Raw genomic sequence first — 14,761 nt, 5'->3', positions numbered from 1 at the left:
GCGGGGCCTCGCAGCAGTACCCCTCGAAGAATCAGCAGTACGAATGGTGCTACTGTTATCAACCGTTCGAGATCTCTTTGGGGCCATTGAAACTGAGAATAAATGTTTGAGAGTTGTGTTTTGTGTGTAAGAGAGAGTCTGTAAGTTGAAAGTATATGGGAGTATATACGAGAGGTTGCATGTATATATATAGGGTAGGATTTAGGTTTAGAATTAGAACAGGAGTGGGGTTGTAGATTGTTTGTAGGAGGAAAAACGTGGGTAGTGGGGTTATGGCTGGTGGTATTATTGTTTTTTTTTGTTTTTTTGTAAGGCCGGAAATTTTTTCCAACAGAAGGGCTCCTATGGTCTCATATCTTGGGTTGCCTCCCAAGAAGCGCTTCTTTTAATTCATTAGCTTGACGTAGAGTAATGCGATCAAGTTGACAATAAAACGGCACTAATCACTTCAAGGTTTGCCGTATCCCCATAATAGTGCTTCAATCTCTGACCATTTACTTTGAATGCTTGGCCCGGATCGTTCTTAAAAAATCTCCACTGCTCCATGTGGAAACACAGTTTTGACGATAAATGGTCCAGACCACCTTGATTTTAATTTTCCAGGAAAAAGTCGGAGACGAGAGTTGAATAAAAGAACTTGTTGCCCCGACACAAATGACTTAGGAGGTAACTTCCTATCATGCTACCTTTTCACTTTTTCCTTGTACATTTTGTTGTTCTCGTACGCCTGTAGTCGAAATTCATCAAGTTCATTTAACTGAAGCATTCGTTTCTTCCCAGCTGCATCTAGATCAAGGTATAACATCTTTAAGGCCCAATAAGCCTTATGCTCAAGCTCCGCAGGTAAATGACATCCCTTACCATAGACAAGTTGAAACGGGGACATCCCAAATGGAGTCTTGTATGCTGTTCTATAAGCCCAAACAACTTCATCGAGCTTCAAAGACCAATCTTTCCTTGACGGACAAACAACTTTCTCTAGAATGCGCTTGATCTCTCTATTAGACACTTCAGCTTGACCATTAGTTTGCGAATGATAGGCAGTAGCAATACGATGATTCACATTGTAGCGCTGCATCATAGAAGTGAACTTACGGTTGCAGAAATGCGACTCCTCATCACTTATGATCACTCGTGGCATTCCAAACCTTGTGAATATCTGCTTATGAAGAAAATTCAACACTACCTTTGCATCATTTGTCGGTAGAGCCTTGACTTTTACCCATTTCGAGACATAATCGACTACCAGCAAGATGTACTGATTATTCACCACAGGAAATTTGCTTTGACACAACAGTTTTACACCGTTGTCTGACTTCAAAATTTTCCGTTGAATACCCAGCACTCGTCTGATATGAAGTAAGACAACGGTTTTTCAACCATTGTTAGAACAAGATAGCACAACAGTTATGCAAGACTTGTTATAGTTCAAGACAAACAACGGAATTAGAAAAAAGAACTGTTGTTAAAAACAGAGTAAAACAATAATTTTAGTTCTACACAACGGTAAATTTGTGTCAATTAAGAGTATTCAATTTACAGTTCAAGACAAACAACAGAATTGGAAATAAGAACTGTTGTTGAAACAGAGTAAAACAACTGTTTTAGTTCTACACAATGGTAAATTTGTGTCAACTAAGAGTATCTAATTTTTTAGCAGCCTTGTCAAACAACAGTTTCTAATTTGTTCAAACTTTTGTCACACTATTCCTCAAACAACAGTTTTTTTTAAAGTATTGTTCGGATGACTATTCAACAATAGTTTTATTCAAAATTAATTATCTTAAATTATCATAAATAACGGTTATTTTATAAAACTTATTTTGTGTAATGAGACACACCACAATTTATGTATATATTAATTTAAGAACCATTGTTCTAAATAATGTAACACAACTGTTGTCTAAGTTTTAGTAAAAAATGTTGTGTGAAATTATACAAAACAACATTATAAAAACTATATAACGGCTATTACAAATGCTTGTTGCAGCTGCCTATTACTCTGCTGCTGGCACTGATAAAAAATGCCCACTAAGAAACAATGAAGAAACCCACTAAGAAACAAACTACCTTCCTAATCTCCTAATTTATACTGGGGTTTATTGGATATTACATTTAAAAAATAACATAAGAGCTACTTGTATTATTATTCCATTCCTTATTAATCTTCCATTGATCAGCTACATCTTTTGCAATTTTGATGGCATCTGATGCAGTCCCAAGTAGACCTCTCCTGATGAACCCTACTGTATACAATCCATTCTCCCCTTTCCAACCATTGGGAAATGCTGTTCTTGGCATTCCTTCTTCTGTAAAGAAATCACTCCCCTGCATTTCACAAACATGTATCAATATACATATGCATTGGCACAACATGAAAACATAAATTATCTAATGATCCTATGAGGGTGTTTGGTTTAGCGTTTTCGGAAAGTGAGTTGTATCACAGTAGGTAGTTAATAAGTGCTTCAATTTCTTGAAAAGGAAAATCAACCACCCCAGTGTCAAGTTTCCAGGATAGTTTGGTTATAAAAAATCTTTTAAATCTGTAGCAGCAGGCATAAAACACACAGGAAACGCCAAGCTTGATGTATCTTTATCAAAAAGGGCCATTTAAGAATATTGCTAAGATTTTTCCAAACAGTCTATCTTAATGCCTCCCGGATTAACATCTTACTTGGACTATGTCTCTACTCTACAAAAGAGCAAAAAGAATACTTTTACAAAACTTGTTTTTCTCCTACCTCAGCCTAGGTCCTGGTGTATGCACACAGACACAAGTATTCAAATTTAATAAGATTTTACATGATAGTTACACCTCATCAACCCAAAACAAATAATTTTGAAAAGTATTGTTCTGAAGCAAGGAGAATAATCCAAACAAATGGCATCAGAATTTCATTTTTATTTGATCAGTGCTAGCAGCAGAGTAATAGGCAGCTGCAACAAGCATTACAATATGCATATAAAACTGTGGTGTGTCTCATTACACAAAATGTTGTCTAAGTTGTAGTTTTTTTCAAATGCCCAAGCTTAACTAAACGTAATTGCGCGTTAAGTCCAGCAACTAATCTATACCAGGTGGTGGAAAATTTTAACTGCAATACTGTATTTTTTTTAACAATGTGAAAAATTTCACGTAAAACCTTGCCTTCTAAAAACACAGGACTTGCAGTGGTTAGTAGCCAATATTTAAATTTATAAAATACAACATACCTGATTTATGAGACTTGTCAAAATTTTATCTCTGTGAAGAGTAAAAAGTGTCATGTAACTTCCATCTCCCCCAAAAACTAAAGACAATGGAAATCTTTGATGAAGGCGAGGAGGAAGATCAGCTCTCTTCTCATCTCCACCAAGGAAAAAATCTACATATGCAAGCATTAGATCACTAGTTGTTGCAACCTGAAAATTAACTTCAAACATTATCTACAGAGTGAAAATAATAAATCAATGTAAAGTAAACAGCAAACTTAGTAAACTAAAACGCATCAGACACCCTTACCCCATCCTAAACAACCTTACCTTTGTCTCAAGTGGTGAAGATACACAACAAAACAAAGAGCAACAGCACGAGCAGAAGCTGCCACCAGAGGCCATTCAACATTAAACCCCAACAAACCTTTTTTGTCATCAGCAACAATTCCCCTGCCAATAACCACATTATCCCCATTCATCCCATCAGCTGCCTTCTCTTTCAACCCACTGTTCATTTTCTCAGACCCTTCCAATTCCTTATGTAACAACCCCTTCTTACCCTCCATCTCCTTAACCTTCCTCTCCGACTTTTTGAAAAGTGCTTCCAACTCTTTATTCACAATCTCGAACTCTTCTCTCTCTTTCTTTGACCTTTCAAACACTGCCTCGAAATCATCAACTGAACTATGCATACTGGCCTTCAAATCCCTCTCCTCAACTTTATCCTTCAGGCTACAACTTTTGGATTTAACTGTTTAACACCATTAATCTCTTAAGCTCTTAGAAAATCCAAACAAGATATATATCCCAGTAAAACTAAAAAGGTAAGGCCCTGAAAAAGGTTTGATGAGATGAGATGTGTGTAGAGAACTAAGGGTACATGTTTCATTGAAAAAGATAGAAACAATGAAATAAGCTAATCGAAAGATAACAGATGCACATATATTTGCTAACAAAGAATGTACCTTCAATCTAGTAACAAGGGGTTCTTCCTTGGTTACAGAATCTTATCCAGTAACATCAGAAATTTGTCTCTCTTCAAGGACTGGATTGATGATTTCGCCATCAACTGTACTTGGGTTGCACACATGATCAATTTCATCTCCTTAATGCTTGAATTTTTGACAACTATGCCCTCTTTCTTCAGAGTAGCCACTAGAACCATTTCTTCCCCTTAACCTTCTTACTGCATTCATTTTCCCCTTTTCAGCCAAAGTAGCCTCAAGGGCAGACTTCCTTTGCTTTCTTGCTTGCAACTCCAATTGGAGAGAGAGCTATACAATAGGAAGAAACAACAAGTGAAACCTAATCCACGAAAGAGTGAGGGAGAGAGAGGGAATTTAGATGAACTGTGAGATTTGGGGAAGATATTATCTCAGATATGAAAGTAAATGGGGGAAACCTAATTTTTTTAGGTGGGAAACGAAAATTTGGCCGAAGGACCCAAACAAGATATTGGTTTGATATTATTGGAAAATCAAATTTTTAAATAATTATTTTCAAATAATAATTTTTTTATTTAATCAAAATCAAAGTCTAGCTAAATTTTAAACTTTTTTAATACCATAATATTAATACGGTTGAATCGTCGACGTGATATATAAAAAAAATTATTTGTATAGTTGAATCATCGACGTAATATATTATGTTGGAAGTGGTACTTTTGCTAGATTTTTCTAATACTGACATGTAAGATGAATTTCAAATTTGTTAATAATTTTTTCATATGAATAAAATTGATACAAATTAACATATGTGCGGTTAGATTGTCGAAAAAACTATTTTAAAAATTAATCTTGTATATCGGGAACGAGTCTCGTTGTGGAGAATGTTACTTTTACTGGATATATCTAATCATGACATGAAAGATTAATTTCAAATTTGCTAACAATTTCTTTATATGACTAAAATTGATATATCTTAACATCTGTACGGTTGGATCGTCGAAAAAATAATTTTAAAAAATAATCTTGTAAATCGAGAACGAGTCTCGTTGTCGCAAGTGGTACTTGTACTCGAATTTTCTAATCCTGACATGCAAGATGAATTTCAAAATTTTTAATAATTTTTTCAGATGACTAAAATTGATATATCTTAACATCCGTACGGTTGGATCGTCAAAAAAATCATTTTAAAAATTAATCTTGTAAATCAGGAACGAGTCTCATTGTTAGGAGTGGTACTTTTACTGGATTTTTCTAATCTTGACATACAAGATAAATTTCAAATTTGTTAATAATTTTTTCATATGACTAATGATATATCTTAACATCCGTACGGTTGGATCGTCGAAAAAATCATTTTAAAAATTAATCTTTTCAATCGGGAACAAGTCTCGTTGTTGGGAGGGGTACATTAACTGGATTTTTCTAATCCTGACATGCAAGATGAATTTCAAATTTTTTAATAATTTTTTTATATGACTAAAATTGATATATCTTAACATCCGTACGGTTGGATCGTCGAAAAAATTATTTTAAAAATTAATCTTTTCAATCGGGAACGAGTTTGATTGTCAAGAGGGGTACATTAACTGGATTTTTCTAATTCTAACATGCAAGATGAATTTCAAATTTTTTAATAATTATTTCATATGACTAAAATTGATATATCTTAACATCCGTACGGTTAGATCATCAAAAAAATCATTTTAAAAATTAATCTTATAAATCGGGAACGAGTCTCGTTCTGGGAAGTTGTACTTTTACTCGATTTTTCTAAATTCTGACTTGCAAGATAAATTTCAAATTTTTTAATAATTTTTTCATATGACTGAAATTGATATATCTTAACATTCGTACGGTTGGATTGTCGAAAAATAATTTTAAAAAATTAATCTTGTAAATCAGGAACGAGTCACGTTGTCGGAAGTGATACTTTTACTAGATTTTTGTAATCCTGACAAGCAAGATGAATTTCAAATTTTTTAATAATTTTTTCATATGACTAAAATTGATATAACTTAACATCCGTACGGTTGGATCGTCGAAAAAATCATTTTAAAAATTAATCTTGTCAATCGAGAACGAGTCTCGTTGTCGGGAGGGGGACATTAACTGGATTTTTCTAATCCTGACATGCAAGATGAATTTCAAATTTTTTTATAATTTTTTCATATGACTAAAATTGATATATCTTAAGATCCGTACGGTTGGATCGTCGAAAAAATCATTTTAAAAATTAACATTTTCAATCGGGAACGAGTCTCGTTGTCGGGAGGGGTACATTAACTGGATTTTTCTAATTCTGACATGCAAGATGAATTTCAATTTTTTTAATAATTTTTTAATATGACTAAAACTGATATATCTTAACATCCGTACGATTGGATCGTTGAAATAATCATTTTAAAAATTAATCTTGTCAATCGGGAACGAGTCTCGTTGTCCGGAGGGGTACATTAACTGGATTTTTCTAATCCTGACATGCAAGATAAATTTCAAATTTTTTTAATAATTTTTTCATATGACTAAAATTGATATATCTTAACATCCGTACGGTTGGATCGTCGACAAAATTAATTTAAAAATTAATCTTGTCAATCGGGAACGAGTCTCGTTGTCGGGAGGGGTACATTAACTGGATTTTTCTAATCCTCACATGGAAGATGAATTTCAAATTTTTTAATAATTTTTTCATATGACTAAAATTGATAAATCTTAACATCTGTATGATTGGATCGTCGAAAAAATCATTTAAAAAATTAACTTGTTAACCGGGAATCTAATTTTATACAATAATACTTTTACAGTGGTTTCCTTGAAACACCATTGTGTAAAGATAAATTAAGACAACACTTTTTTATTATAAAACCGTTGTGTAAGCATATCAGCTTTTTTCAATCTAACGGCTAATATCTAATCTCATTTCAATCAAGGGCTGTCATTCCGACACTTCAGCAATCCGAGTAAAATATTTACAACCTATCATCGGGTGCCACCTCATCAGGTGGTGCCCATTGAAATTATAAAATAACTATTTTAGACAACTGTTTTATTCTGTTGTATGAAGGTATCTAAGACAACCCTTCTAAAAACTGTTATGTGATTACACAACGTAATATCTAAAAGCTTGTATGAGACCAACTAAGACAACACTTTTGTTTTGACATAAAACTGTTGTATAAGAATATTATCTATTTTTCAATCTAACGGTCCATATCAAATCTCATATCAATGAAGGGCTCTCATTTCGCCACCTCATTAATCCTTGTGAATGATTTACCACCTATTACGTGCTGCCACCTCAATACGTGGTACCCACTGAAATCCCTCAAACAACTCTTTTATTCCGTTGTTTGATGGTTTAGATGACAACCTTTCTGAAAACCCGTTGTCTGAATTACACAATGTTATGTCAAAACCATTATCTTCTATTCCTATACGTTAACATAGTAACAACGGTTTGCAATCGCTGTGTTAAAGATCTACAACAACACTATATTTAAAAAACCGTTGTCTGACTCGATGAGAGGATACAACTTGTACAACAGTTTAAAAAAGATGGATATCCGTTGTTTAACTTTTCTGTGAGCTTTCCTTTTAACAATGGTATGTAAAAACCATTTTCTGATGTTCAATAAGACAAGGGTTATAATAAACACTTGTATAAATTACACAACATTAAGTCGAAAACCATTTTCTGATCTACAATAACTTAGCTCATTTACAACGGTTTTGGACTATTATGTTAAAGATGTGTGACAACAGGGCAGTATAAAAACTGTTGTCTAGCTCGATAAGTGGATGCCACATAGACAAGTCTTTCAAAATACATCTGTAATCATTGTTCTACATGTAGTCCAACAATAGTTTTTCGAGGAAAGGAATTTCACAGTTGTCTACTAATTTGGGGCAACGGTTTTTTTATCGACCGTTGTTTCATAGGTGTTGTGTAATTACAAATTTCATGTAGTGATTGCAGGACGAGATAAATGGTCCCATGAAATCGATTCCCCAAACATCAAAGACCTCAACTTCAAGCATCATATTTAAAGGCATATCATCCTTTATAGTAAGATTCCCAACTCTTTGGCAACGATCACACCTTAAAACGAACTGATGTGCATCCTTAAACAAGGTAGGCCAGAAAAAACCTGTTTGTAGAATACGAGCTGCTGTCTTTTCACCACCATAATGTCCACCATAAACTGTGGAATGGCAGTCTCGTAATATCCCCTCCGTCTCACAGAATGGGATACATCTCCTGATGATCTGGTCAGCTCCTTGTCTAAACAAATATGGTGCATCCCAAATATACCACTTCACCTCATGCAGAAACTTCTTCTTTTGAGCTGTATTCATATTAGGAGGCAATAAATTGTTGATAAGATAGTTCACAATGTCTGCGAACCAGGGTTCTTCCTCCTGAACTGCGAACAACTGCTCATCCAGAAAAGATTCGTTGATCAATGTCTTATCATGTGAAGTAGAATCGGGATTCTCCAATCTAGAGAGATGGTCAGCTACTTGATTCTCAGTACCTTTTCGATCCTCGATCTCTACTCAAATTCCTGTAGCAAGAGCACCCAATGAATAAGTCTAGGCTTCGAATCCTTGTTTGAGACCAGATAGCGAATGGCAGCGTGATCAGTGAATACTATTACCTTTGTCTCAAGTAGATAAGATCGAAATTTTTCGAAACTAAAAACTATAGCCAATAGCTCCTTCTCAGTAGTGGTGTAGTTCAATTGTGCTCCATTAAGCGTCTTACTAGCATAGTAGACCACATGAAAGATATTATTCTTGCGCTACCCAAGAACTGCTCCCACTGCATAATCATTTGCATCGCACATCATCTCAAAAGGTTCTGTCCAATCAGGTGTCGTTATAACTGGTGCAGTTATTAAACTCTTCTTGAGAGTCTCGAATGCTGCCAAGCATTCATCATCAAATTTGAAAGGCACATCTTTCTCGAGCAAGTTGCACAATGGCTTAGATATCTTATAGAAGTCCTTGATGAAACGCCGATAAAAACCCGCATGACCAAGAAAACTACGGATTCCTTTCACAGAAATAGGTGGCGGAAGATTTTCAATGACCCCCATCTTGGCCTTATCAACCTCAAGACCTTTGCTAGAGACCTTATGCCCAAGAATGATGCCTTGCTGCACCATGAAGTGACATTTTTCCCAATTGAGAACCAGATTAGTCTCAATGCACCTTTTCAGCACCGAACGAAGATTATCCAGGCATTCATCGTACGAATGTCCAAAGACGGAGAAGTCATCCATGAACACTTTGACATTATTTCCGATCATCTCAGATAATATCGCCATCATGCATCTCTGAAAAGTGGCAGGTGCACCACATAAGCCAAAAGAAACTCTGCGAAAAGCAAATGTGCCAAATGGACAAGTGAAAGTAGTCTTTTCTTGATCTTCTGGTGCAATGCAAATCTGATTGTAACCCGAATAGCCATCTAGAAGATAATAATACTCATGTCCAGCCAACCTGTCAAGCATCTGATCAATAAATGAAAGAGGGAAGTGATCCTTCCTCGTGGCTTTGTTCAACTTCCTGTAGTCCATGCATACCCTCCATCATGTGACTGTTTGAGTGGATATGAGCTCATTCTTCTCATTTTTTACCACAGTAATACCTTATTTCTTAGGTACACATTGCACGGAGCTCACTCAAGAACTGTAAGAAATAGGATATATGATTCCTGCATTCAGCCACTTTAGAATTTCTTTCTTCACAACTTCTTTCATGATAGGATTAAATCTTCCTTGTTGCTCAACAGTTGGCTTGCTACCTTCCTCTAGCAGAATTTTATGCATATAATACGAAGTGCTGATCCCCTTTATATCTGCTATAGTCCATCCGATGGTCGATTTATATTCTCTCAAGATCCTCAAGAGCTTTTCCTCCTCATTACCTGAAAGGTCAAATGCAATAATAACAGGCAAAGTAGATGCATCACCTAGAAAAGCATACCTCAAGTGTTCAGGCAAAGGTCTAAGCTCCAAAGTAGGCGCTTCCTTAATAGATGGTTTGAGTTTTCCATCAGCATCCTTGAGTTCAGTATTACCAAGAGATTCAAATGGCATGTCTAGCTTTCGCTTCCAAGGAGAAGCATTTAGATATTGTAATTGCTCATTGCTTTCCTCATCTTCACTGTCAAATTCCCCCACTAAGGCTTTTTCTAAGGCATCAGACATTAGCACATGATCAAGTTCTGAAGTAACTGCAGAATCAATCAAATCCACCTAGAAGCACTCCTCGTCTTCTGTAGGGAATTTTATAGCCTTGAATACATTGAATGTCACATCCTGATCCTGCACCCTTATAGTAAGTTCACCTTTCTGCACATCTATCAAGGTACGGCCTGTAGCCAAGAAAGGTCTTCCCAAGATTATGGGAATCTTCTTATCTTACTCGAAATCCAGAATGACAAAGTTTGCAGGGAAGAAGAGCTTATCCACCTTTACTAACACGTCTTCCACGATGCCTCGTGGGTATGTAATAGAACGATCAGCCAATTGTAGAGACATGTAGGTGGGCTTTGGATCAGGCAAATTCAGCTTTTTGAAGATAGAAAACGGCATCAGATTGATGCTTGCTCCCAAATCGTAAAGGCACTTATCAAAAGACAACTTGCCAATGGTGCAAGGAATGGTGAAGCTACCTGGATCCTTAAGCTTTGGAGGTAATTTTTGTTGCAGCACAGCACTGCACTCTTCCGTTAGAGCAGTGGTATCTAGATCATCCAGTTTCACCTTCCTTGAAAGAATACTCTTCATGAATTTCGCATAACTAGGCATTTGCTCCAGAGCCTCAGCGAAAGGTATGTTGATGTGAAGTTTCTTGAACACCTCCAGAAACTTACCAAATTGCTTATCCAACTTTTGTTTTTGCAATCTCTTAGGAAAATGTGGTGGAGGATAGAGCTATTTCTCCCATGTATTACCCTCAGGCAGTGTGTGTTCAACAGTAGTCTTCCTTGGTTCCGCCTCTTTTTTCTTTTGCTTTTCTTCTTCATCTATAACTTCAGCTTCTTCATCTTTTGCTTTTTCAGCATCAACAACTTTTCCAGACCTTAAGGCAATAGCCTTGACTTGCTCTTTAGCATCCTTCCTGCAGCACTTTAGTATCGCTGGAAAGTGTGCCAGGTTGTCGATTGAGCAGGGCATTGGCTATTTGACCGATTTGATTCTCCAAGGTCTTGAAAAGAACAGCCTAACTTTTGTACAACAGCTTTAGCTCCTCGAGATCAGCATTACAAGGTGGAGTAGCACCTCCTTGTTGAGGATAAGATTGCTTTTGAGCATGTTGCTGAGGTTGATGGAATCCAGGTGGATTAAACTATTTACTTACGCTTTGTTGATATGGTTGCTACACATTATTTTGAGTATTGCTCCAGCTGAAATTGGGATGTTATTAGGATGATAAGTAGCTGGCACAGGCTGATGCGGTCGCTGATAATTGTTCACATACTGAACAGATTCATTAATGAGAGAACACTGATCCATAGCATGAGAGCCTGAACAAAGCTCACAGACCATAGCTATCTGATTGACTCCATAGTTGGCTAAAGAATTGACCTTCATAGACAGCGCTTGGAGCTGCGCTGCAATAGCTGTGGCTGCATCAACTTCCAAAATACTTGCTACCTTCCCAGGCATCATCCGTTGAGTTGGGTTTTGATGCTCGTTTGCAGCCATAGTTTCAATAAGATTATAGGCTTCAGTATAACTTTTGACCCACAAGGCACCTCCAGCTGCTGCATCGAGCATGGGCTGAGATTGGGACCCCAAACCATTGTAGAACCCAGTGATCACCATCCATTCAGGCATACCATGATGTGGACACTTTCTCAAAATCTCCTTATAGCGCTCCCATGCTTCACACATAGATTCTGTTAGTTGCTGCGCAAACTGAGTAAGAGCACTCCTTATAGCTGCAGTCTTGGACATTGGATAAAACTTCACCAAAAACTTTTATGCAAGATCTTGCCAAGTAGTGATGGACCCAGCTGGTTCAGAATGTAACCAGTCCTTAGCTTTATCCCTCAGAGAGATTGGAAAAAGCCTCAACTTGATAGCCTCATCAGTAACACCATTATATTTGAAAGTACTATAGATCTCGACAAAATTCCTGATATGCATGTCGGGGTCTTCAGTCGCAGCACCTCCGAAAGAAACAGAATTCTGCACCATCTAAATAGTGCCCGGCTTGATTTCAAAAGTATTAGCCTGAATAGCCGGATGAAGGATGCTTGGCTGAATGTCATCAATTTTAGGCCGAGAAAAGTCCATAAGAGCTGGATCTGCTGCTGGAACTATACGATCACCCATGATTATCGGTTCTTTCTGCTCACTCTCTTTATTTGAATCTTCAAAATCTATCTTCTCCAGAATATCAAGAACTGAGTCTGTCTCCTCAGCCGTATCTAAAGTCCTCTTGTGAGTGCAAGAACGTATTTGCATAAACGCTCGCTAGAGTACCTGAAACACAACCAAAAATAATAAGTAACAAGTCTTAATCAATGAGTCCTAATGACCACTGATGGCAAGTACATAAACTAAACAAATTAACACCGAGTCCCCGGCAGAGGTGCCAAAAACTTGTTAGGCACAAAATACGCGCTAATAATTCACGCAAGTATACGCGTTCGCAAGTAATATAGAATGATTTCCAGTTCGTTCCCATAGAGACTCAGACTAATTATATTTAATTAACACTCACTCACCAATGTATGATTACTTCTCAATATCAAGACAATAACACTTAAGGTTGATTAACTAATTATTAACTACAATTAACTACGAGAATAAAACACTTAAATTATTACTTGAATTAACAATATTAAACACATATGAGATCATAACTTCATTACTACTTCATTCAATAGTCATTATTATTACCCTTAGCATGTAACGGTGATGATATTAATTGAACAACACGAAACTGATAAAAGCCAACTTTCATTGTACTAGTACCATTCTACCAAACATCCACAATTAAGATAGAAGTTGCATAGGCATTAATTATGTTGAGACCCTATATATCTACAGAATTTGACAACATAATGATTTAAACACAAGTTATTCATTATGATTACACAGGGCAAGTAAAACGGTTAGAGTTACCCATTAATCATGCATACAATACATGAACCTATGCTAGCATGGCAAGTTCTAAATCTCAAGATTCACTGTCGCTTCAAAAGAGATTAACATGCTATCTTATATGTTCGCGACACACATAAGACGAATAAGCACAACCTATACTAGATATCATGCAATCATCACAAACTAAGGTATTAAATAATTAACTAACGAAATCCATAGTAAATCTGCTACAACCCCATGATCACGATTAGCCCATGATAGAACTCATTATCACCATAGGTTCATATAAAAACATGATAATAACACGACAATATAAACTAATGAAATACTTATTAAAATCAGAGTACGTCACAAGAGTATTAAGGTTCAAAGTAAAGAAAACTAGCATCCACTGTTATAACGAATAAAAGATTCACAAATTAACGTATGTTTCCTCTTCTTCGTTGCAGTGTGCTAAAATGGTCTTATTTTCTTCTCTCCTTGCTCCTTGCTTGATGAATACTTCGTGTTGTGAAATGTCTCTGAAGATTACTTATATAAAAGTCCACAAGAATCAGCCGTCTCACAAGTCCAGTAGAACACGACTTAATGAAAATCAGAATTGAATTTCCCGACTCCGGGCGGCCGCCCCAGCTTCCCAGGCGGGCGCCCGAGACCGCCCCAGATCCCAGGCGGGCGCCTGGAAGGTTTCTGGAAAAATTATTTTCCTGCTCCTGATTTTGCTGAATTCTTCGCACATTCCCCCGAGACTGATCCCAAGTACTTCCCTAGGCTTATTTTGATGAAATTTCCCTCAATACACAAGTTACACCCTGAAATGCAAAAACACTCGAAAGCGCATCAAATACACAAAATACTTGATTTCAAGACATCAATTCAAGCCATTATAAAACGTTCTAAGTGGTATAAAATGCCACTTATCACTGTTGATAGATCAAAGATAAGGTGCTTTAACTGTGATGATTTGGGTCATTTTTCTACCGAGTGCAGGATTCCCAAGAAGGTGAAGAATGACAAGGCATATTTGGAATTGGAGGTATAAAGTATAAGATCTTTTGAAGAAACAGTATGGAAAAGCTTTAATTATAGAAGGCAAAAGTTAGGATGATACTGATGATGAAAATAAAAATGAAGAATTTGGAAACTAGGCATTAATGGCTCTTGAGCAAGGAGAATCATCCTCGTCAAAATAAGAGGTACCAACTCTAACTACCATTGATTTAAATACAAGCCAATATAAAGAAACTTTTGAAAAGATGAGTGTAGAGATGTTTCATATCCACACAAGCATGGTGGCAGCTAATGAGGAAGTGAGTAGGCTGTCAAAAATAAGTGAGGAGCTTGAGATTGAGAACAAAAATTCAGAACTACATCTTGTTGAGCTTGAAACTGTCAAGCATGAAAATGAATATTTGAAGAACAATCTGAAGTGTGCTGGTGAAATAGAAGCTGTGTTGAGGGAAAAGATAGAGAAGAATGAAGTGAAGT

The 14,761-nt window shown here is 36.4% G+C and overlaps 1 protein-coding gene and 1 non-coding gene across 6 annotated transcripts; one reads left to right on the top strand and one right to left on the bottom strand.

Moving 5' to 3' along the window:
• Nucleotides 1-1,890: 1,890 nt before the first annotated feature.
• LOC141663602 (putative indole-3-pyruvate monooxygenase YUCCA9) lies at nt 1,891-4,624 on the bottom strand. Of its 5 annotated transcripts, none has more exons than XM_074469386.1 (4): nt 4,164-4,618; nt 3,526-4,030; nt 3,217-3,405; nt 1,891-2,328 (listed from the first exon to the last, which is right to left on the bottom strand). In XM_074469386.1, exons 2-4 carry the CDS (start codon nt 3,598-3,600, stop codon nt 2,116-2,118), a joined length of 477 nt encoding a protein of 158 aa, XP_074325487.1. In that variant the 5' UTR covers nt 3,601-4,030; nt 4,164-4,618; the 3' UTR covers nt 1,891-2,115. The 5 variants fall into 5 exon arrangements, with proteins under 5 accessions (XP_074325487.1, XP_074325488.1, XP_074325491.1 ...); XM_074469387.1 differs by having other exon boundaries at nt 3,526-3,949; XM_074469390.1 differs by lacking the exon at nt 1,891-2,328 and having other exon boundaries at nt 3,326-3,368; nt 4,164-4,624.
• Nucleotides 4,625-11,993: 7,369 nt separating this feature from the next.
• Nucleotides 11,994-12,100, top strand: LOC141669308 (small nucleolar RNA R71). The gene has a single exon (XR_012553595.1). It is a non-coding gene; the product is annotated as a small nucleolar RNA R71 (small nucleolar RNA).
• The last annotated feature ends 2,661 nt before the right edge of the window (nt 12,101-14,761 follow it).

The sequence above is a fragment of the Apium graveolens genome, chromosome 6, assembly GCF_009905375.1.
Source record: "Apium graveolens cultivar Ventura chromosome 6, ASM990537v1, whole genome shotgun sequence".
Lineage (NCBI taxonomy): Eukaryota > Viridiplantae > Streptophyta > Magnoliopsida > Apiales > Apiaceae > Apium > Apium graveolens.
This window is presented reverse-complemented; position numbering and strand designations above follow the sequence as displayed.

What these genes read in the sequence shown, in the direction of transcription:
- LOC141663602 (XM_074469386.1), bottom strand. Translation starts at nt 3,600, where the DNA reads ATGGCCTCTGGTGGCAGCTTCTGCTCGTGCTGTTGCTCTTTGTTTTGT. An exon ending in CTTCACCACTTGAGACAAAG is followed by an intron (nt 3,406 to 3,525) that starts GTAAGGTTGTTT and finishes GTTAATTTTCAG; the next exon opens with GTTGCAACAACTAGTGATCT. An exon ending in TGACAAGTCTCATAAATCAG is followed by an intron (nt 2,329 to 3,216) that starts GTATGTTGTATT and finishes TGTGAAATGCAG; the next exon opens with GGGAGTGATTTCTTTACAGA.